Source organism: Ischnura elegans, chromosome 6, assembly GCF_921293095.1.
Source record: "Ischnura elegans chromosome 6, ioIscEleg1.1, whole genome shotgun sequence".
Taxonomy (NCBI): Eukaryota; Metazoa; Arthropoda; class Insecta; order Odonata; family Coenagrionidae; genus Ischnura; species Ischnura elegans.
Window position 1 is genome coordinate 3,877,342 of NC_060251.1, and position 21,583 is coordinate 3,898,924.

The 21,583-nt window shown below is 39.5% G+C and overlaps 1 protein-coding gene across 4 annotated transcripts in view; it reads left to right on the forward strand.

The window, feature by feature from the left end:
* LOC124161210 (mitogen-activated protein kinase kinase kinase 15) overlaps positions 1-21,583 on the forward strand; it is a 145,688-nt gene that overhangs the window by 106,919 nt on the left and 17,186 nt on the right. For 3 of the 4 annotated variants that reach the window (XM_046537474.1, XM_046537473.1, XM_046537472.1), the window contains exons 20-23: positions 15,387-15,479; positions 17,257-17,617; positions 18,206-18,364; positions 21,242-21,347. In XM_046537474.1, coding sequence (XP_046393430.1) covers positions 15,387-15,479; positions 17,257-17,617; positions 18,206-18,364; positions 21,242-21,347 — 719 coding nt within the window. The remainder of the gene's footprint in view (positions 1-15,386; positions 15,480-17,256; positions 17,618-18,205; positions 18,365-21,241; positions 21,348-21,583) is intronic. The other variant, XM_046537475.1, reaches the window with a different exon arrangement.

Here is a 21,583-nt window from a genome sequence, read left to right on the forward strand (position 1 = left end):
TGTAAACACGAACCGCACGGACGTATAGTAGCTACGGACGCAATGAAATGCTAAATCGTCACGAAAGGTTCACTTTATCTGTTTATTTTTCGCAATTATTTAAATCGTGTAGTTATTAAATGAGCGACGGGTACATATACTATTGATTCAATTCTAGTGTTCGATTAATGTAATGATAGTGTGTGTTTATTTTTCATTTTAATTATTTACTGTTTTGCGTCATTAAGTGATCAGTGTCGATTGAATTATTCTAACAATACTTTTCCAAGAAAAATTAGCGGCTACCCGATGGATTCCGTGCAAACGCATATTCGATATGCTATTTGAATCGGAATAATCGTATCTGTACAACATTTGTGGTAAAAATTGTCTTAATTTCCGGTAAAACGTGGCAGTATTTACTAATATCTCTGATTTTAATCCTCATAAATGTACTCAAATAGAAAGACTACGAGAACATTAGCCATTATGCCGTTATTTATTACTTTATGGTCACCTTTAGTATGCTAAATTGGATTACACTCGATTATAGTCCCCCCCCTTACTTTTCCGCGGCCATTTTTGGAAAAAAAGGGGGGACTATATTCGGAGATATACGGTAAGTCTATTCTACTGGGGCGATAGAAGCAGGGATCAGCGAGTTGAATATTCTTGGGTGCATGAAATGACGAACGACGCACTGTTGTTGATGGTAAATCCCCGGTAATACGGGGCAGAACTATGAAATCTAGTTCCGATGTGAAAGCATTTATCCTTGATTTGATGCTAGTAGTAACATAATGAGATGCTCGGGATATATTTTGATTGATGCCCATAATAGGTTTGGAAGCCTTAATTCTTTTAAGTCCCAAGGATCGAGAAAGTGATTCTGTTATGAGATTCGATTGAGAACCAGAGTCCAACAATGCTCTGCAACTATGCAAATGGCCTCGTGAATCTGCGATGTTGATGATGGCAGTGGCCAAAATGATTTGTTGAGATTCATCGCTGTTGTGGAGGCAAAACTCGTTTCCGGCCGTTTGAGGCTGTTGAGTGGAGGAGGCGGAAGAATCGTGAATGGGTTGCTCCAAATGCAATAATGTGTTATGCCTCTTCCCACATTTCTTGCATGAAGTCGATTTGCAATTAATTGTCATGTGGCCCCGGCGCAGGCAATTCATACATAACTTTAGATTTCTGCATTTATTTATCTTCTCAGAAGTCGGTAACTTCTGGAAAGCGCTGCATTGGAATAGCTGATGAGACTTCTCACAGAACGCACAAGAGGAGGGTTGCGCGGCAACATGAACGCTTGACTTGCGAGAATATTCCCCCGGTGGACGAGAATGCACTGTAGATTTTCCCGGGGATACATACTGAATGGACCTCTGGTGAGCGCACTGATCATTTTCAGATGCCTCCAAGATTTTGCAACGCTGGGATAAAAATGAAATTAAGTCCTCGAAAACTGGTTGTTCATTTGAACTCAATGTTACCTAATTCCCATGCTCTCTTTGTTGTCGAGTCCAATTTATGGGAAACTATGTGAATTAGGCCCAGTTTCACCAACACGGATAATATTCTCTATTATCTCAGTTTTCAAAAACTCGGTTAAAATTATTATCTCAGAAATGTGATGACCGTGTTTCACCAACGACTTTTTATCCTAGTTTTCAAAAACCGAGATAATCAGAATAAATGATTTGGCTCGTACGTTTTTCATAACTCTGACGTGGGAAAAACAAATGACGGCAAGCAACCGTATGACATGGAATCAGCTTTAATTAGCCGGTAAGTGTACAATCAAGTACAGAGTGATAAAATGAACAGCAACAGTATTAATATAGACAATGAGAGTTCGAAAAGCTCAAATATTAAGTTTTCGTGCAAGGATTTTTTAATTTGCCTTACCGAATACCACGCACGGGTAGTAAAAAATAAATAAAAAACAAATAGGGGAACCGCATTTGGCAAGATCAAGGAATGCGAGAATATTGCGGTAAAAAAACTTGTAATCACCTTTGTTTAATGCATCGTTATTTAAAAATGAAAATTTTTAATTTACCGAGACTCCCACATTAAAACAAACACAGTTCTTGGTTCTTTTGTGCTACAATAATTAATTACGTCTCACATTGGTAAAATTGCGATTTCGAAGATAACGATGCTGTTACGTAGGTATTAATTCAGGAAGAGGACAGAGATAAAAGGTTTTTGTATATATATGCAAGAAAATTCAAAGAAAGGCTTATGACATTTATGAATACGAACATATTTTGGCAAGAGTTGTCGGAATTATTGGCTCAAGAGGAGCATAGGCATGGGAAAGCTCAAGTTTAAGAGAAAGAATCGTGAAATTTCTTTGACAATGGGAGATCACGTACCCCATTATGATGATAAAAAATTTTCCTCATGTCTATGCTTGCTACAATTAAAATTATTCATATACTTGTCGCCGTATGATCAAAACGAAGACGAAAAAAAAGTTTGCTATGTCGAAGGCTCGAACCCTGGTCCCCTGGGTGAGAGTCAACGACGGTACCACTATACCAACTACCCGAGATATGGGACATAGCGCTATTTTAGCATTATATATCATTATTGAATAAGGCTTGTTAAAAGTACCGCATGAAAATTAATTTATTACAGCCAAACTAAGGCTCATTCATTAGAACCACTACCAGTTTATAGATGTGTTCGCCATTCCGAATGCTATAAAATATACGGCATAGGAAACCTCCGCTTCCCCTTGTTAGTAAAATTCGTCTTCTTCAATGAGAGCGAGAACTGCCTTTGCAGTTTCATATGCCATTTTGGGATGAGTAAATAAATGTACTTCACCATATATATTAAAATAATCTGCACGCTCATTTATCCATAATGAACGTGGTCTCCGAATAGAATGTCGATATTCTTCATCGCTGTCATTCGTATTTTCCGAGAGCTGATGAAGCTGCATGCGCGCCGTGCCATCTGCCCTCAGATTAACTCGGATAATAAGCTTTGAACTGCGGAATATCGTCAGTAAAAGTATAAACCGAGATAACAGCCCAAAACCGAGTTAATGCATCTGGTGAAACGCGATTGTTGTAATATCTCGGTTTTTGAGAATATTATCCGAGTTAATTCAATTATCCTCGTTGGTGAAACTGGCCCTTAATAGGGTATCCCATTGCTCTGTGGGTTGACCCAAAGCCTTCAAGGCTCTAACGTGCTTCAGAGTTTCGTCCAAGAGACGCCTTAACGCTGCCACCGATTCCTTGGCTATCGGAGGGAAATTCATAATTTCTTGTACGTGCTTGTTTATGATTATTCTTTTATTCTCATAGCGGTCCTTTAATAATTGCCAAGCCACTTGGTAGTTAGTGGCAGAAATCTCTAAACTATCCAGTAATTGAGAAGCCGCTCCCTTTAAAGATGATTTAAGATAATGGAGTTTTTGAATGGGAGAGAGCGATGCATTATCATGAATTAGAGACTGAAAGGTGTCATGAAATGGAACCCATTCCTCGTATGCTCCACTGAAAGATGGCAAATTTAACGCGGGCAGCTGGAGTCCGGCGATTGAGGCATTGACGTTTGGAGGCGAATTTGACGAAGTTGAAGTTCCACTTTTGATAAGCTCTTCAAAACGGGTCTCCAACTCAAAATAAGTATCTTCAAAAGCTTCTCTTTCGGCAAGAGCTTCGCTTACAGATTTAGATTCTGATGGTAATAATTCAATTTCTGTTTGAATAGAATCAAATTCTGACCAGCACTCTCGCACCCTTGACAAACGGCTTGATAACTGAAACTCCGCGAGGTCTCGTTCTTCGTCGTCCAAGTACGCCTTAAACCTCGTGAGGCGAGATTTTATTAGACCCCGCTTATGAATTAATTTTTTAAGATCCTCACTCATGTTAGCTTGGTAACTTATTGCATCAAAGGATACTGAGGATTACAATGGGAGAAGGAAGAGCCAGAACCAGAAATGATGACACTCACCAGAGACGGCAATCGTCGACAGGAATGGTAGAATCGGCAGAACAGCCGCTCGCTCCGTCGTTCCACCGGCGTGGTTTCCACAGGCGTGATGACACTCGTCGGGAAAACTGCACATGGGGTCGCGCAGCAGTCGAAGTAAGCTCCTTCTCGTTGAAGACTGCTCTCTCGTGAAGAAATACGACTCGGAAACCGATCGCAGCCACGTGGTTGATTCATGCAAAGAATCACGTCGGGGTCACCAAATGGTTAATGCAGGAGTAAATTAAAATTTCCTGGCTTATCTTTGCTAATTGTGTATTGAAAATTGAAATAAGGACAAAGATACACAACTAAAAATATTCTGGATGAGGCAGGCTGCGCTCGTTGATAGTGCTCGGCTGATGCAGTTGGATCAGGTCCGCACGCCGTTGAGGTTGTAGTAAGAGAGAGAGAGAGTCAGTGCGCGGACGAGAATTGAGGCCGGAGCGGCGAGAGAGGGCGCCTCAAGGATCCCGCGCATGCGCGTTGGGCCGCAGCAGACGGCGTGAGGCGCTGGAACCGTAACCTCGCGTCCGTGCTTCAACAGTGTCAATTTGTCGGGCAGTTCGTGTAGTGGTACCGTTGTCGATTCGCAGTCAGGGGGGCCAGGGTTCGAGCCTACGCCATAGCAACATTTGCAAAGTTTTTTTTGTCATCTTCATTTTGATCGTAACGCAACAAGCATATGAATAATTTTAATTGAAGCAAGCATAGACATGAGGAAAATTTTTTATCGTCATAATGTGATATGAGATCTCCCCTCGTCATAGCAATTTCACGTTTCTTTCTCTAAAACTTGAGCTTTTCCATGCCTATGCTCCTCTTGAGCCAATTATTCTGACAACTCAAAATATGTTCGTATTCATAAATGTTACAAGCCCTTCTTTGAATTTTCTTACATATATATACAAAAACCTTTTCTCTCTGTCCTCTTCAAAATCTCAAATATTTATGCAAATCGATTCGGTTTGAAAAAAATTTTGAAGGAGGTATGATTAGTATAATCACAAATTTTTATGCAAATCGATTTGGTTTGAAAATTCTTTTTTAATATAACCACCAATAAGGGTTGATTATTATGGGTTGAAACACCTTAAAATTATTTTCCAAACATAAAAAAATAATTTTTCAAATAGTTTAAACTAAATTTTACCCATATTTAGCTTTAAAATATAATTTTTTAAGTTTTAGCTTTTGGGGGTAGTTTTCACCCCTAAAAAATAAAAGGCGCCCTTCGGCATAATATAGATTTTAAAGTAGGGGGTATAATTAGTCTAATCCCAAATTTTTGTGCAAATCGATTCAATTTGAAAAAATTGCAAGGTTTTTCACTTTTATGAGCTTCATTTCCTGGACTATATCCTCACCTTCAGCTTCACCTTGTTACCTGTATGATATGATTTCAACAATATGATTTTCTCAGTTTTCATTGGTGCCGCAGCAGTCCATATTGCAGTCGATATTATCAAACTCTTCATCGGTTTTTATGTACTTCGTGCAGTTTCGAGTTGAATTCACTTTCATGTTCTGCTGGAATGTTGAAAATTGCCTTGAAATTTTTTAAACCGCAATGAAAAAAAAAATTTAATGGTTTGACCGGTGTTATTTTGCCAGCTTTCAGCCTGCAGAAGGTTCACCTTTGAAGGTACAGTAAACTCTCGATTATACGAAGTCAGTGGGACCGGGAAATTGGCACTTCATCAAATCGAGTTTCGTAATTTCAAATCTTTTTCATAAGTCACGAAAAAATGTTCGCTTTTGTTTCTTCCGCCCTTTTTTGTCATTATTGGCCTTATTTAAATGTTTTCGGTGGTTATTCACAGTAGAATTCTTAGAAAAGGCTTTTTGTTGTCGATTTATTGCTGTGAAAGATCGTTCAATAATTATACCACCATAAATTTCCCATTTCTTGTACATACTTCAATATCAACGATCGCTTAAGAAATTACCGACCAGTTTAGAAACGTAATCAAATAATGAATTGCAAAGTTTATTATAAGAATTTAATGTTAAAGATTTGTGGTTGGGAGCGAATAGAAACTATTAAGTTAGCGTAAGATAGATATTTGTTTCCAGCACCCACGGAAATATTAGCGGCAGCTGGCTTAATCATACTCTAAGGGCCTAACCGCCATTTATGTCGCCCTCTATCGCTCAGTGACAGAAACCTTCACCTCATTTAGTTTTCGTGTTCCTTTCTCCGCCGTATTGAAAGTTATGCGAAGGATCATTGACATAGAGAAAATATTTTCTTAGTTTTAGCACTAAAAAATAGTGGCGCCATAATCGTAAATAAATATAGTGTGGAAAGAGCAAAGAAAATAATTTAAATTGAAATGTCAGCAGAGAAGAAGAGAGACAATTATAAGCACGGCACCATTTCCCCGATAGTGGAAGATACTTCTTCAGCCTCTCCGGTTAAAAACTTACCCCCATTGCAGGTAAAGATGAACCATGCCCTTCTCCACAGTTGGAGAACGTTACCAGTGGGGGAGGGGGTTGCATATGAGTGGAATGAGGAAAGAAGTGTGGTCAGCATAACGAGGGGTGAAGGGCAGGAGAAAGAAGGGTGGGGAAAGGGCCTTCAGCTCTGCCTCAGTCTACGTTTGGGGGGCATATTTTTTTACGACGCACTCAAGCTCAGTTGCCTTAGGGAGGGAGTGAATGGGAAATGCTGGGGAAGGAGGGGTTTGGGATGCGTAAGGTGGGTGTCAGCAAGATCAGCAGAAGGATGCAGGAGGGAGTAAACAAAGACTTTGGAAATATAGATCTCTCGGCAGGGGAGAACGGGGAGGCGCGCGAGAAGAAAGTTTATGGTTAGAGTTAGAAGTGCGTCTTCATTACGATTAGCCTGAAAAATAAGTTGGTGGTAAATAGAGCTCAATACTTCAGATATTTAAGTAGTTTATTCAGGAAGGTTAATGTATACACGAAAAGATATTACCCAGAAAAATCCGTTATTTTTTTGCTTTTTGCCCTTCTCCATCGCCGCTTCCACCATGGTTTCTCACTTGCATAAATGGGAATTAAATTGGGGATCTGAATCGGTAGTTAGCTAGATCAAAATATCTTAATTTTTGGAGGGCAGCGTATACTTCTTGTTTATTTGGTGAAATTACTTCCTCACTTTCATCTTCGTCGTCACTGCTATTATGACTAGTCCCAGCCGCTGCTTCATCCGACGTAGGTACCGGCGTTGCATTGTCTCAAGCCTGGATATCGTCTAAGGCAATATAATCGTTTGATGTTGCGCGCTGTGCTCATCCTGCTTTGTCCAAGTATTTTTCAAAATCATCCTTTAAGCCTCTAATCTTCTCCGCGATTTCATCCGCTGCAGCTTCCTGAAGGTATAACGTAACGAATCGACCATAGCCGTGATATTATAGCGGTAGAATTACTAGTAGGCTAGTTGTATCAATTACCAACCTCGGGAACATTCTCATGATGTGCTATCACATGGAATCCGGCCGATTTCCAGCAATTTGTGATTGTAGTGGAGGAAATCAAGTACGTCTTTGAACCGTGTTTCTGCGATGAAAAATAACAATTTTATTAACTTGGCCATTTTAGCAAAGTTAAAAAAATCGTTATTTCTCATCGCAGAAACACGGTTCAGAGACGTACTTGATTGGCTGATTGGCAAGAGTGCAATGGAAACAATTATTTTTTGATGATGGCATTGATTGATAGATTTTCAAAAGGCAGACAAAGCGGTCGCTTTTGGGGAGGGAGGCCCCCGCTCGGAGTGTCGAGGAGATAGGCCAGCAAGGGTGAGCCCGTTGAGGAAAGGGTCCCGGATTAGGGACCCTTCGAAGTGCTTCGGCGAAAAGTAGTCAAGTAGTCTTCGAAGTACGTTCCAAGCAGCCTGCCTTGCAAACGTACCAGGTACGTTCACAGCAGTGCAAAGGGTTAAGTAGGAGTGTATGAAATACCCCGTACGACCTTCCTGACATGTTAAACTACGATGTATTGTCGATGCTATGTTTACGAATAGGCACCTAAATAGGGGCATTATGTCAATCGCGATATTTTTACTGAACTCCTACTTCCCCTAAATTCCCACTGTGAGGTTTTAGGCGAACCCTTTCCCTCCAAAGTTGCACTATCATTTACGATTTCACACTTTTGATGAACCACAGTCAGAAGCGCTGATTTTTTTAGCTAACTACGCCGGCGTAACTAGTTTTGTTGACCAATGTTTCGCCGTAGTTCGTATAAACGAATGCCATTTGCTCCTGGGGACCGAGCCTTGGTTTGTTATTTCAAAACATTTCGCATAATCGAAACTTCGTATAATCGAATAGCGCCATGTATTTAGCATAGGCTTTTCGCCGGGACCGCAATATCACTTTGTATAATCGAAAACTTCGTAAAATCCTGCTTCGTATAATCGAGAGTTTACTGTACTTTGTTGGCGGTTGATAACAAAGTCAGAAGATTATCTTCTATATATTCTAGAATAAAGTCTACTTAGGTTTTTCCCACAGCAAAGTGTTTTCAATTTTTTAGTGATCCCAATATCCAAAGCTTTCACCAAGGATGTTGTGTTCAAGGGTAGAATTTCAACTGAATATTTTTAATCACTTTAGCAATTAGGATGTGAACTGCTTATTCTTAACCCTTTAAAGTATCGAGGCTTAGCACTTCTCCAACAGCCAGAAGAGTTTTTTTTATCAGTTCCTGAAACATTTGAACAAAGCAAAACAGTGATATGATCCATCTATTTGTTTAAGCCCATTATTCCTACCTAACTGTAACATAGATTGCCATTTGGTGTCGCTCCATAATACAGCTTGGTAGTCCCGTTTCATCGGTGTTGCCAGTGTCATCAGCACAAACATTCTCAAGTAATCTGGGTGTTTTGTTCAATTTCCACTTCTATGCACTCACAAAATCTTATAATAGTGATAGCTCCGTTGTACAGTGGAAAATGGTGAAAGAGGATAGACCACATGAGTCAGTTGAATTTTGTGCAAGATGTCGCAAACAAAAAGCTCTTGGTAAGCAGCATTGTTCATCTCGACCAGTCTCCTCTGCTCGACATCGGCCAGTAATCACTAGAAATTGGCCCGCACCACCTCGTAAGCCCTCACAACGGGTGTTGCCACTTCTTTCTCACTATATCAGTTTTACCTAATCATGTGTAGCCCAAATATCGCCATGGGAGTCCTCTCCTCTTAAAATAACACCATATTGAATGAGGTCTTAGGGTCGGGAAACAGGACCCAAATCCTCTAACGGATAGTATAACTACAAGAGCGTTAAGAATAAGGCTAGAATAGGTACCCTTGTGAAAAATAAGACCAAAATTAAGGAGGGGAATGTAAAAAACATGTATTCTGATACGAAAACAATTTAATTCCGTCGCGAGTATAGAGTGGAATCATGGCCCAATAAAGCAGCTTGCTGTCCCATTTAAGCGGAGAAAACTCTAGGATATTCTCCTAATAGGTTCTGTTCTTCGAGATTTTCCCCAATTAAGCGGCTGCCCCTAGTAACTGGTGGGCCCATTAACCAGAATCTACTTTAATAATTCATTTATTCAAGGATCAGTAAAAGGAATATATAAGATACTTCATAAAAAATTATAAAAAATACAATTATGCATTGTATATGTTGGTCATATTAGGGGCCAATCATGTTATACACATTGCAGATAAGATAATATCTCAAATTTAGAGAAGAGGTGAAAATAAAAAACATGGAAACATTTGCAAAGCTCATGTTCTTTTGTCTGTTAGAAACTTTTCCATGCTATAATAGTCAGATCCAGCTAAAATACTTATAACTTTCTGATAAACAACTTTCTAGAGGGTGCAGATTTGATGCAACTAGACAGATTATTGTATTGTATTGACTTAATCAGAGTGATGTGAACCTTTCTGAGAGTGAGGAAATAAATACTAATGGATATTTATGTTTTCTTTAGGTAACAAAAATTAGAAGGGTAAAGATAGTTCTCGTCTTTCATTTTTTTGATAGAATTGACTGCAAAAGAGGTATTTTGGTAAACATTCTGTGGGATGAAATTTTTATTTGCATTATTATGATTGTTTGGCCTGTGCTTCATTTCTCCCTCGTCGTCTAAAGGTTACCTTTTTAGTATTTTTTCCCGCCGTGGAAGGATTAGCCATTTAGTGAAGGATTTAGATGATTACTCTAATAATAATAATAATAAAGTCTTTATTCATCCTGAGCACATTTACATGTGATGGATGTCGTCATTTTTACATTGTACAATCAGAAAATTAAAGTTGAAACGTGCAGTTAAACTTCGATTTTATGCGCTTTTAATTTTACATCAAGTCTTGTTTTTACGCAGCGACACTTAAGTCCGGCCGGAAAGCATAGGGAATTGCAATGGTGAAACTTCGATTTTATATCTCTTCTTGATTTTACGCAGTTTTTCGATTTTGCGCAGCATAACCCCAGCCCCAAACTAATTTTGATTTTACGCAGTTGTCTTTCAACTTGTTTTGAAAATCCTGACTGGAGCAAATAGAAGGATTTTTAACGACTCGTTTCACCGTTATATTTCGCTGGGGCAACGGAAAACATAGCCTTAGCAAAATTCTAGAAAACCTTCCGTTAGGGATAGATATTCCGTAGCTCATAATTCCGGATTAAGGACCAACTACTGTAATTACAATAAATATGTTCAAAACAGTGTCGATCAATAAGTCGAATAATAAACTAAAGGTGATAATGTTAATGCAGTAAAACTTCGATTTTACGCACTTTGATTTTACATCAAGTCTCGTTTTTACGCAGCGACACTCAAGTCTGGCCGGAAAGCATACGGAAAAACATCGCGAATCTAATTATTGCTTCCCCCTGCGCCCTCTCAGTAATATTTCAGGCTCCTTTACGAACGTGAATATCGCTCTTAGTTCAATCAGTTTGCGTAGAAGGATATCGAAACCTAAAACATAGGGCAATCACCGTGTATGCGTAACTACTTTTGATTAAGACATCATTGCCAGAGATGTTAACACTATCACCTTTCGTTTATTATTCGACTTATTGGTTTAAGCTGGTTATAACATATGTATTGTAATTACAGGAGATGGTCGTTAATCCGGAATTATGAACTACGGAATATCTATCCCTAACGGAAGGTTTTCTAGAATTTTGCCAACGCTGTTTCCTGTCGCCCCAGCAAAATATAATGGCGAAATGAGCCATTAAAAATCCTCCCGTGCCACAATTTTAGCTTCCAAGGTGATCCAAAAAAGATATTCGAACATCTTGTATGGATGTAAGTCGATGGTGATTCAAAGCGATGGTAAAAGCAGCATGCGTAGTCTCATTCCGCGGGCTAACCCCACATCTGCGGGACGAATAGAGGCGAGGGAAAGTTGCCTGCACGATGCGCTCATCAGAACTGACTCAACTTGAATCTCATTGTCAGTGGGTTTAAATTAAACATGGTTGGAACTTGGATAGCTATTAGCTTAACTCTGCTAGGTGGCAAGCGTTTATTTTTAACGGAACGATAGTTAATGCCCTCGGAGAATTACTCGCGTCGTCAATCGTCATGTAATCATTGAAGTCAAAGTCAAGACGTGAATGATAAGGCAGTCCCTTTAAACTCAGGAATGCCTTAGCACCATTATATCGAAGTACAAAAAGTGTCCAGTGTTGTTATCAGATATAGGGAGGCAAATATTACGTGAAGATGAGTCACACAGCTTGTGAGTCGAAGGTCCCGGCACTGAATTCGCGGAAGAATGCCGACGGAGAAGCTGTACCCGGTAGATTCAATCTACTAGTGCCAAAAGTTCATGGGAAAATGCTTTTTCAATGCGTAAAAATTATAACGAGGGAAAATTGTTCCGGACTATTAATCATTTTTTTTACTCATCTCTGGTGGCATGACGGTAGTTGCGCTGATATTTAATTAGCTCACTTAAAAAAAAGTGATCTAAACACCGGAAAATCTGAATTTCCGAATATTCCGGGTCCTGTGTGCTCCATATTATCTTTGGTTTGCTATTTGGAAGGAGGTAACCGGTCATTAGCGCCATGAAGTAAGGGCTGGGGGGATAGGAACCCTATGTTGGCATTAGCCAGGTTGTAATGATAAGCTCAAAAGGGACAAGGACTCAACATCCCATCTGATGGACAGAGTGGTGCACTGGAAGTGCCCTCCACATTACTCTCAAGTAGGGTTAGGGCCATCTCTGATAAGTTTCTGCTACTGCCAGGACTTGAACCCAGGCCCAAAGGGTGTAAAGCCTTTTTTATTTATTTATTTATTTATTAAATTATTCAAACACAGCCATAATGGCCTTTACATTGAATACAAAACATAAAATCTGCAGCTTTAACAAATATAAACTATAAAAAGGATATAAAAAAGAAAAAAAATGGATTCAGTAGATGGCTTTTCGAAGTTGCCTCTTGAATAATCTTATGGGCATTGAAAGATCCAGGGAAGGGTGAGTACTCGAAATGGAATTGAAGGAGGTAGGGAGTCTGTAAAAAAGTGATCTTTGAGAGAGAGAAAGACGGAATTTAGGTTGGTGTAGTAGGTGGTTATTACGGACGGAGCGGGTGGGAATGTGGAGTGAAAAGAAAGGCAGCATATCTGAGGATCGGAACTTGCCATTTAAGGCATTGTAAATGAAGGAAATATCGTGAAAATTCCTTCGGGAGGTTAGTGGGACCAATGATAGGGCAGACATTACTTCAGAGCGAGAAGAATTACGGAGGTGAGGTACACGGTGTCGGACTATTGAAATAAAGAAATTAACTGGGCGTTCAAGAATTTTAAGGTTGGAGGGGCTGGCAGTGGAGTAAATAACGGAGCAGTACTCGAGGATTGGGAGAACGCAACCGGTGAAAATAGCTCTCATGGCGATTGGATCGGTAACAGAAGTGAGTCGATAAAGAACACCCACGACTGACATGGCCTTGGTTTTCATTTTATTTAGGTGTGGAAGAAAAGTTAGTTTGGGGTCGAAAGTAACACCCAGGTCATTGATGGTGGACTCTATCGGAACAATTTCATTAAAAATAGTATATTTATGAGGATTGAGGGTGCGTTTTAAAGATGTTGTGATGTAATAGCGAAATTTTGCTCCCTGTTAATGGGGTTAATTTGGATGACTATCCTCAGATATCTCATTTCTTCAATCTCCAATCTTTGTTTGTCTGCAGGTGGTTAAACGGATTTCCTGAAAACTGCTTTTAATGAGAATATTTTCAAAAATTAGCTCCTCTGCGAGCATTTAGTATCACCATTGCGACATTTCTCCTGGGTAACAGAAGTAATCTTAGTGCGAGAAATGCAATTCAACCATGTTGTTCAACCATGGGAAACATTGTTCAGGAATGCAACGTTGTTTCTCTCAAGGTAACACGTCATCTGTGGTGTTGCTTGTGAGTGAATAAGATTATTAGGCTTCATTTTCTTGCCTCCAAATGAGTAATTGAATCGGGGATATCTGAAGTCATTGAAAATTTCATGCTCTTTTACCATAAAATCTCACATATGAGACTTTTTCTGGTTCCGGTTCTGGCTTAAATCAGAACTGCACTAAAGTGTATGACTAAGCGTTCTAAATATAATGAGCAAGTGTTATCCTGAAAACTATACTACTCCTCAATACCAACTCTTGATTTTACACACTTTGATTTTACACAGTGCCCATATTTCTGTCCCTCCAACTGCGTAAAATCAAAGTTTTACTCTATATAGTTTACATTCTGATTGTAACATTTAAGTAGCATTAAAAATAATATTTAAAAAAATAGATGCAAAAGACATAAGGAGAAAGATGATTTGAGACAAGCAACTAAGTAAAGTTGTGTAAAATGATAATAATGTTGTATTCACTTGTCGGTAGTTCAGGTTTGATCGAAGCAAGGAAAAGTCATTAGGTGATTTGGCTGAGCGTCGGATTGGTGTTGTTTCACAGAGGAATGAATTTGCACTGTTGCGAAATATTAGTACATATGCTGAATGAGGCATGAGCGTGTGCTTGCATGGAATTTCATAATTTGTTATGCGTAGTTGAATAACATTTCCTCCTTTAGCATAGTGGCTTGAAGATGTTAATTGTCTTTCAAAGATGCAGATAACTTTTAAGAAAGGTGACTTTTTCATGAATTCCAGTTGAATGCTATGCAGTATTCCCCTATTTTTATCTATTTTATGCATATTTTTTGCTACTTATCCACTGGGATGATGAACAATAGCGTACTTTGTGGTCATATTCATTGATCATACATGAGAAAACCTTCATTGCTGGTTTCTCTTCATTTTTCCTATTTACATTTCCATTGCCCATGTACATGGGGCTTTTTCTGAAATGAACCTGATTAAATGATAATAATAATGTTTTATGCATCCCATAAGTATAAAAATTGTGCAGTCCAGGAGTATAAATTATGCCATAGAGCATCAAGTTTTACATAATAATCACCAAACCTCCACCTTTGTTATCTTCAGTACAAAGTTCATGCCTTTCATAGAGTAACACGAATTCCATTATCAAGAAACCTGTGCTCGTTCAGCAAAATGACATCACTCACAATTTTTATCTAACACATTACATTTCTACATAAGTCACACATAATTTCAGTTTACTTCTCTCAAATTAACTTTTTAACATATTTGTACGGCATATTTGTAACTTATTTCATCGAATCCCATTTGAGCCTTTTTAGCTCTCTCAAAATTGTAATGAATATCATTTTGTTATTGTCAGGTGATTATAATTAAGCATTTTTAACATGTTTCCAAAGTAATGTTCAAATGCACAGCAGTTAAGAATTTATGAATATGTACTAGGTATTGGAACTCTTTATTAGTTTGTTTTATTATTTCAAATATAACCCAGATTTGGTAAGACACATTATACAAGACAATGAAAAAGGCAATAAAAAATATTCAATTAAATTTTCAGTGGCACTACCACCTTCCTTGGTGTTAGGAACAAGAGTCTTGTCAAGGCTAGAGTCTTGCTTCTAACTCCGCTCTTGTTCCTAATTCTGAGGAAGGTGGTAGTGCCACGGAAAATTTAATTGAGTGAGTATTTTTTACTGTGTCTTTCATTGTCTTATATACAGTATCTTACCCAAGGTGGGTTGTGTTTGTGTTTAATACCTCATTGAGGAATATCAAGAAGTATCGTTTGTTTTATTATTTATTTATGTAATAACATGTACTGCTATTGTTCGTCATCCCTTGAGTGTTTGGTGGTGATGCAACTCACTGCTTTGTTATAATTATTATTATTTTTAATGCCTCTCTCTGCCCTCTAATGATAGTGATAGTGGTGAGTGATCCTTTGATTTGTTTGAACTTTGAGGGGGGAGTGCTTTAACCGTCATCCACACACTACTGACCTCTCGCATCATTGCCCCTTCCCTCCTCACCCCCTCTCTCTGTCTGTCAGTGGTGGCTTCAGTACTAAGTCGAACCCCGTGGACGGCCGTGGCAAGTGTTTGCTCAGCCCCATCGCCATGCCAGCGGCACTCTCCTGCAACAGGTACGACGTCGTGTACACGCTACACAACGCAAACTCTTGCTTGATTTGACACACTTTTGAAGGGACACCACCCAATCCCCTAAGTGCTGATTCAAGGAACGTGAGAAAAGGATGCATGCCCGGTATTCTTATATGCTATTGCTGGCAAAGTCCATCTGTGATGTAACCTTGTTAGCTGAGCTTCATCATAACATTATTTCAATCAAAGAAAGTGTGGTGATGTGCTTTTTTCCTCCAAATAGTTTAGGGTTGCGTGAGAACCTCATTTTTTTGGGTGGAAAAATTGTATCATTGAATGAAGGATTTGTGCACTCTGTCTTGGTTTGAAGGAATGCCTATTGAACAGCCACTCTAGCTTTGGTTGGCTTGCCGAGAGATTGTCTTTGAAACAGAAAGATGTGTTAAATCTGCTTTGGGAATTCATTGATTCAATTATTTCACTCATTTTTTATTAGGAAAATGAAGGTTCTGATAACTTAGCATAATTTATACTTTATCGCCAATTATTTATTGTTCTCTTTCCTCCAATAATTTCTAATTCATGAGCAAATTCTAAAGATCTTTAATTGAGAGAGATTAATAATGTGTTGTCTTAGTTATATGAATTTTTCTCTCAATATCCCAATGTTACAAGGCTGTGATTTGCTTTAGTGATAAAAAAAATATTATTTCATTTTCAAAATCATCCTGTCTTTTGTAAAATTATAATATTCTTCCAATGGGGCTGAATTGTTTTGAATTAAATACATATGTTAACGTAGCTTATATTATGGGCATTTCTTCCAATGAGTTTTTGTGATGTCGCATTCCAAATTAAGTGGGGAAAATTGATGGAATGCATATATATGGTAATACAGTAGAAATTTTCCATTGAAAGGAAAGACGATCATATTGTCATGCAAAATGTATTGTATTATTGTTTGCCAAAACAGCTTGCAACATTTTGTAAATTTGTGGAATGTCTGCTTTATTTTTGGTGCATTCATATTGATAGAATTATTTTCATTCATTTGAAAGATTGATTCAGGTTCTTTTGTTTTTCTCGGACTTCTTTTTCTCTTGATTGTAAAAGCCATGCATACCCCATGTTGTGGTTGTTGTTTGCTATTGTTAGAATGTATGTTGTTGCATTTCTCCTTGTACATTCTTTGCAATGTGTTAAAATGATAATTTATTTGTCCAAAGATCTTACTAAAGAAAGATATAAGTCACTTAATGAAAAATTACGTATATAAAAGTAAAAAAAATTTCATTTACATATGGTATATGTTGGTCACAAGGGTCTCAGGTGGTTTGTTGTTGTTTGTACTCTTGCAAGCGATTTCTCCCCTCAATTAGTGGTTCTCTGTGAACATGTTGACGAGTGGAAAATTTAATGCCGTCGCCAAATTGTGAAAAGTGAGCTGCTAACTTTGAATTTAATTTTTATATCTTTTAATCCTGAGCGAATGGATGAGAGGGGAAGATTATTGCTGTAACTTATCTTGGTTTTCGGAATTCTTCTTCTTTCCGGATTCTTCATTTTGGCACTTAAAATTTAACTTTAAGCAAATGCAGTTATTATATGCAAAAACTATACAATAGTTTTTAATAATTTTTTTCTATTTCTCTGAGGGGATCCATCCCTTCATCCCCCATAGTTACGCCACTGTTTGTAATGATCTTCAATCGAGGGTCTGATGGGACGACCTCAATGGTTATGCTCATTGATAAGTTCATGGCTCTCGCCATTTCCTCGCGTATGATGCCAGCGAGATGTTCTCTTTCCCTTCCTCAGCATTTCGACCATTGACCTCGAAGACACGGGGTCGTTGGCGTCGAGGAGGAGCTCGTCGGGAGGCCCCATGTCCCCGGAGGTGGAGACGCCCGTGACGTGCGGCACGAGCAAGGGCATCCTGCTTCCACAGGGGGGGCACCCGACACCCCTGGGCACAGCCGGAACAAGGACGGCTGGCATGGCGGTTGACACGCTGCTGGGTAATGCAGAGGCGAGTGAGCAGGACGGCTTCTACCTGCTCAAGAAGGACTCGCAGCGCAGGATGACGCTCACCAAAGTGCTGAGCCAGGACGAGAGCAAGATCTGCGACATTTGGATGAGCAACCTCGAGAAGGAAGTCGCGGAGCCGGTGCTCACCATGGTATGTGCATCCTAGTGATAGTCATTCATTGAGCGAATGACCACAGAATAGCCTGTGGCATCCATTTACAAAGTCACCCACAAATGCACATTCAGCAGAGTGGTCACAGAGGAAATGTCATTTTTCTCCATTAGGATGTGAGGCAGGACGAGGTAAATTTTTCAATCTTTTGTGGTCCATGGCCCATAAACCACTCTATGATGCTTTTGGCAATGCCTGTGTCTTGATGATAAAATAGCTAATGTTTCTCCCTGATAATCTGAGATTCAAAGGGACAGACTTTTGTTGAATTGAGACGAAATGACGTGGGGAATATTTGATTTTTCAACTTCTATCCTTTCGCAGTATCTGCCTTAATGCAAAATATTTTCCACAATGCGAAAAACTTTTTGGTATCAGGACCATATTTTTTGCATTCTTGATAATCAATACTTTTTTATTATTCTGGCATCACCTTGCATCCATTTGCTTCAGGGTACATAATTGAGAATTAATATGAGCACTGAAAATTCTGTGGAGCCCTAAATAAATGCCGTTACAATTCAAGCGCAGTTGAAACGGTTGTGACGTGTGTGCGTTGCGTTGCAGGCTCACCTGGAGACGCTGATGCGAGGCCTCAAGGAGTACATTCCGGATAAGAACAGGCAGTTCATTGAGAACGCAATCCACACGCTCAAAGAGGAGCTGGACTTCGATGTGTATGCCATCAACCAGCTCAACTATGCCATCTACCTCTTCCAAGATGCGGTGAGTCAAGGGCAGTGGGAATGATCAACTAGGAGAGCATATCAGCCAATTTACCAATTGATCAAAGCAGTCAGTGCATTCTATGATCTAGTGGTTCTAAAATGGCATAAGGCTTCAGCGCCAGGTTCATATTTATGCTTGAATTGGTGGAAGCTACTCATACTGCTAATGGCAGCCTAGGTGATGATAATAATGACATTAATTGTAACTGCCCAATCATGAGGGACTCTATCCAGAAATCAAAAGATTTATAACCACAATGGAGGATAGGATTATAAAGAAATTATGTTAACTATATAAGAAAAACAAGTCCTAATTTATTGAGCAACAAGTGTAGCATATGCCATAATTTTCCAAAGGCAATACAACATGTCTCAAGTTGGTGCACCAATCAATTCCAAAAAGTCTATTCATACAAGTGCTCTCAGATCTGTAACATCAACTACCAGGAACAAGCCCAAAAGTATTAACTCATAAAAAAGCATTACACCATTTAAAGTACAAATCTCAAAACATTCTTGAAAGTGATCTCTTTAGCATTAAGTTTGACAGATAAATTATTATCACTGACCAAGCAAATAAAAACTATAGCCCAACTCTGGTGTGCTCAGTCAAAAGTCTTAACTCAACCCATTTAATAGATTGGTGTCATTCGATCACATGTGTGAATCCTCACAGTAACCTGTTTCACCAAAATTGGAAGGAAATTAAGTGATTATGGAAATCAGGCAAGGATCATGTAATGCTGAAAATACTTCTCATTGCTGAGCAGAAGTCAGTTTTGAATACGTATGCCAGATTGTTACAAGGTTTCTGGGTTCTGAGCAAAGTGACGAGAGTGCTTGTTCTCACTCACATGTTAACAAATAATGTTATGAAAAATATGTAGATGATAATAATCTATCTATATGTATAAAAGAGGATGTCTGTTTGTCTGTCTGTTGTGTATTTCCGTACGGCTGCATGGGTGGCAATTGTTTTCTCATTACCATTTGCTATGTCAGATCATGCAACTTCTGTGGTTGAACATCCTACTGGTTAGGCACATATCTTTCAAAGGGAAAACATTACTCAAAGGATTCTGCACTTAACTACATATTAATCCTCTTGGTGCAAACCTTTTTGCTTTGCTATGCGTTCACATGATGTTTTTGATCTGTACACGTAAGGACGCACACAACGATCAATGTTGTGGAGCGGGTTATAAGGTGATCACGTGTGTGGTATACACAAATCTTTTTTTCCAATGTTTGCTGTTGCACATGGTATAATGATGGTATTCAGATGGTAGGTATCATCACCATCATCATACCTGCTTTGCTCCTTCACCAAAAAATCCTGCCATGTGACCATGAATTCCAATTTTCAAGTTTCCCCCCTCTCTGGCTACTACCCTTCCCGAGCAACGCCAGGTGGCCTGTTGGTAATAATAATATAGGACTACATGTAGTCATAAGGGCAATGAAATGCAGTCATAGTGGCGGAGTTAGGTGTGGGGGATGGTGGTTGAGATAAATTCTGTGAATGATTATGGGTTATAGTATTAACGGATGGACAAAAATCAATTAAATCCAAGCTATGCTCCTGCCAAAATAATGGATTCGTGTTTCGTATGAAAAGGAAATTTTCCTGCGACCAGTATGTAATGAAGTAATACCAAAATTCAACGCACAAAAATGAAATAAATGCACGAAAATAACAAAAAAAATCGGAATAAATGTCCTTTAGATTATTCAATGTAAAGTTAGCTCCCGAATGTAAAATGAATTTTAAATAAATTAACTTTTCACCTGACACCAAAATGTCGCGACGGGACGACGACTGCTACCTACTAGGGATAAGGTTGCGAAGGGAGAGCGAATCAAAGGCACTTCGGGAGTTACTAAACTCAGATTTATTTTTCATTCTTATTCAGTTCTTGCACTTGCATGGGGGGGGGGGGGATTTGAGGCTGGCGCGCACGGAAGTGGAATGCTTGGGTATAGAACTTATGTGGCGGCGAGTAGGAAGAGGCGATGCCGATGGACGTGGACCTGGTCGTACCCGGTTCGATTCCCACACGAGTCGTCGTTCGAGAACTACCGCAGCTCCCGCGTCAAGGTCCCGAAGAGTCCCCGGAGGAGAGTGGCAGAAGTCCCCGAACGACGAACTCGTTCTGCCCAAGCACTCCGCACTTGCTGTACTGCCTCGAAACTGTCCAGCGCGGGCCACAATTTCTCCCCTATATATCTATTTTCTGGGGGTGCGGGTGGGGGGAAAGGGGTCGCAGCAGAAAAGGTAGGGTACCCTAGTGCGTGGTCCGAATTCTCAGAAATGCTCCTTGGACCCACGCACCCTAGAGCGGGAAAAGTAGTGTCGCTCCTCCTTTGCCACCACACTTCCGATCACCACATTAATCTCTAGAAAATTGCTCCTTATATCATGTGCTCATTCTATCCCAAAGGTGATGGATGACGCCCTTCAGTTATATTTTCAATTCAAATAATTCAACTCCCGTATTCATCTTTAATTTCTGCTATTCTACCATATCGGTCTCATTTCACTGTGGACTAAGATCTGTATTTGCATTAAGTTGCTCATTTGCATGTAATATTACAAAACAGTCAATGTCACTCATTTCTAAAAACCACCCGATCCGTGACTGCATGACACACAATGTTTAGTGAAATGATCATGGATATGGTATCATCCAGGATTGGTGAAATGCGTCAAATTGCTTTGTGACGCCAGAAACCAGATTCACTGCCAAACAGTCCAAAGGGTTAGATGGAGTGCTTTGCCTGAGATATTCTTTCGCTCTCTGGGCATGGTTGCTGTACATAGTGTACGAAATGTCTGTATGAAATGGGTGTAGACTGATGTGTGAGTGCTCCCCAGGTGAACGTGGTCCTGCGCTCGCACAGCATTAAGCCCCACTGGATGTTCGCCCTTGACAACCTCGTGAGAAATGCTGTCCAGGCGGCCATCACTGTCCTCTCGCCAGGTGAGTCTTTGAATTTTTTACACCAAAGGTGAAAGTCAGCAGAAAAAAGTTATTTGGTTTATCTGGGGTTCAAACCTGCTTCTCGCCATTGCAACTCATATGTACTGCCTGTGAAAGCACCAAGCATTCTTCCTCCGGAGACTGAGTCTTCCAAAGACTAGAGTATCTAGTTGATATTTTGGTGCAGAAGATGAAAGTTGTGCTTACTTAGCTACTTTCTGAGAGAAAACCCTGTT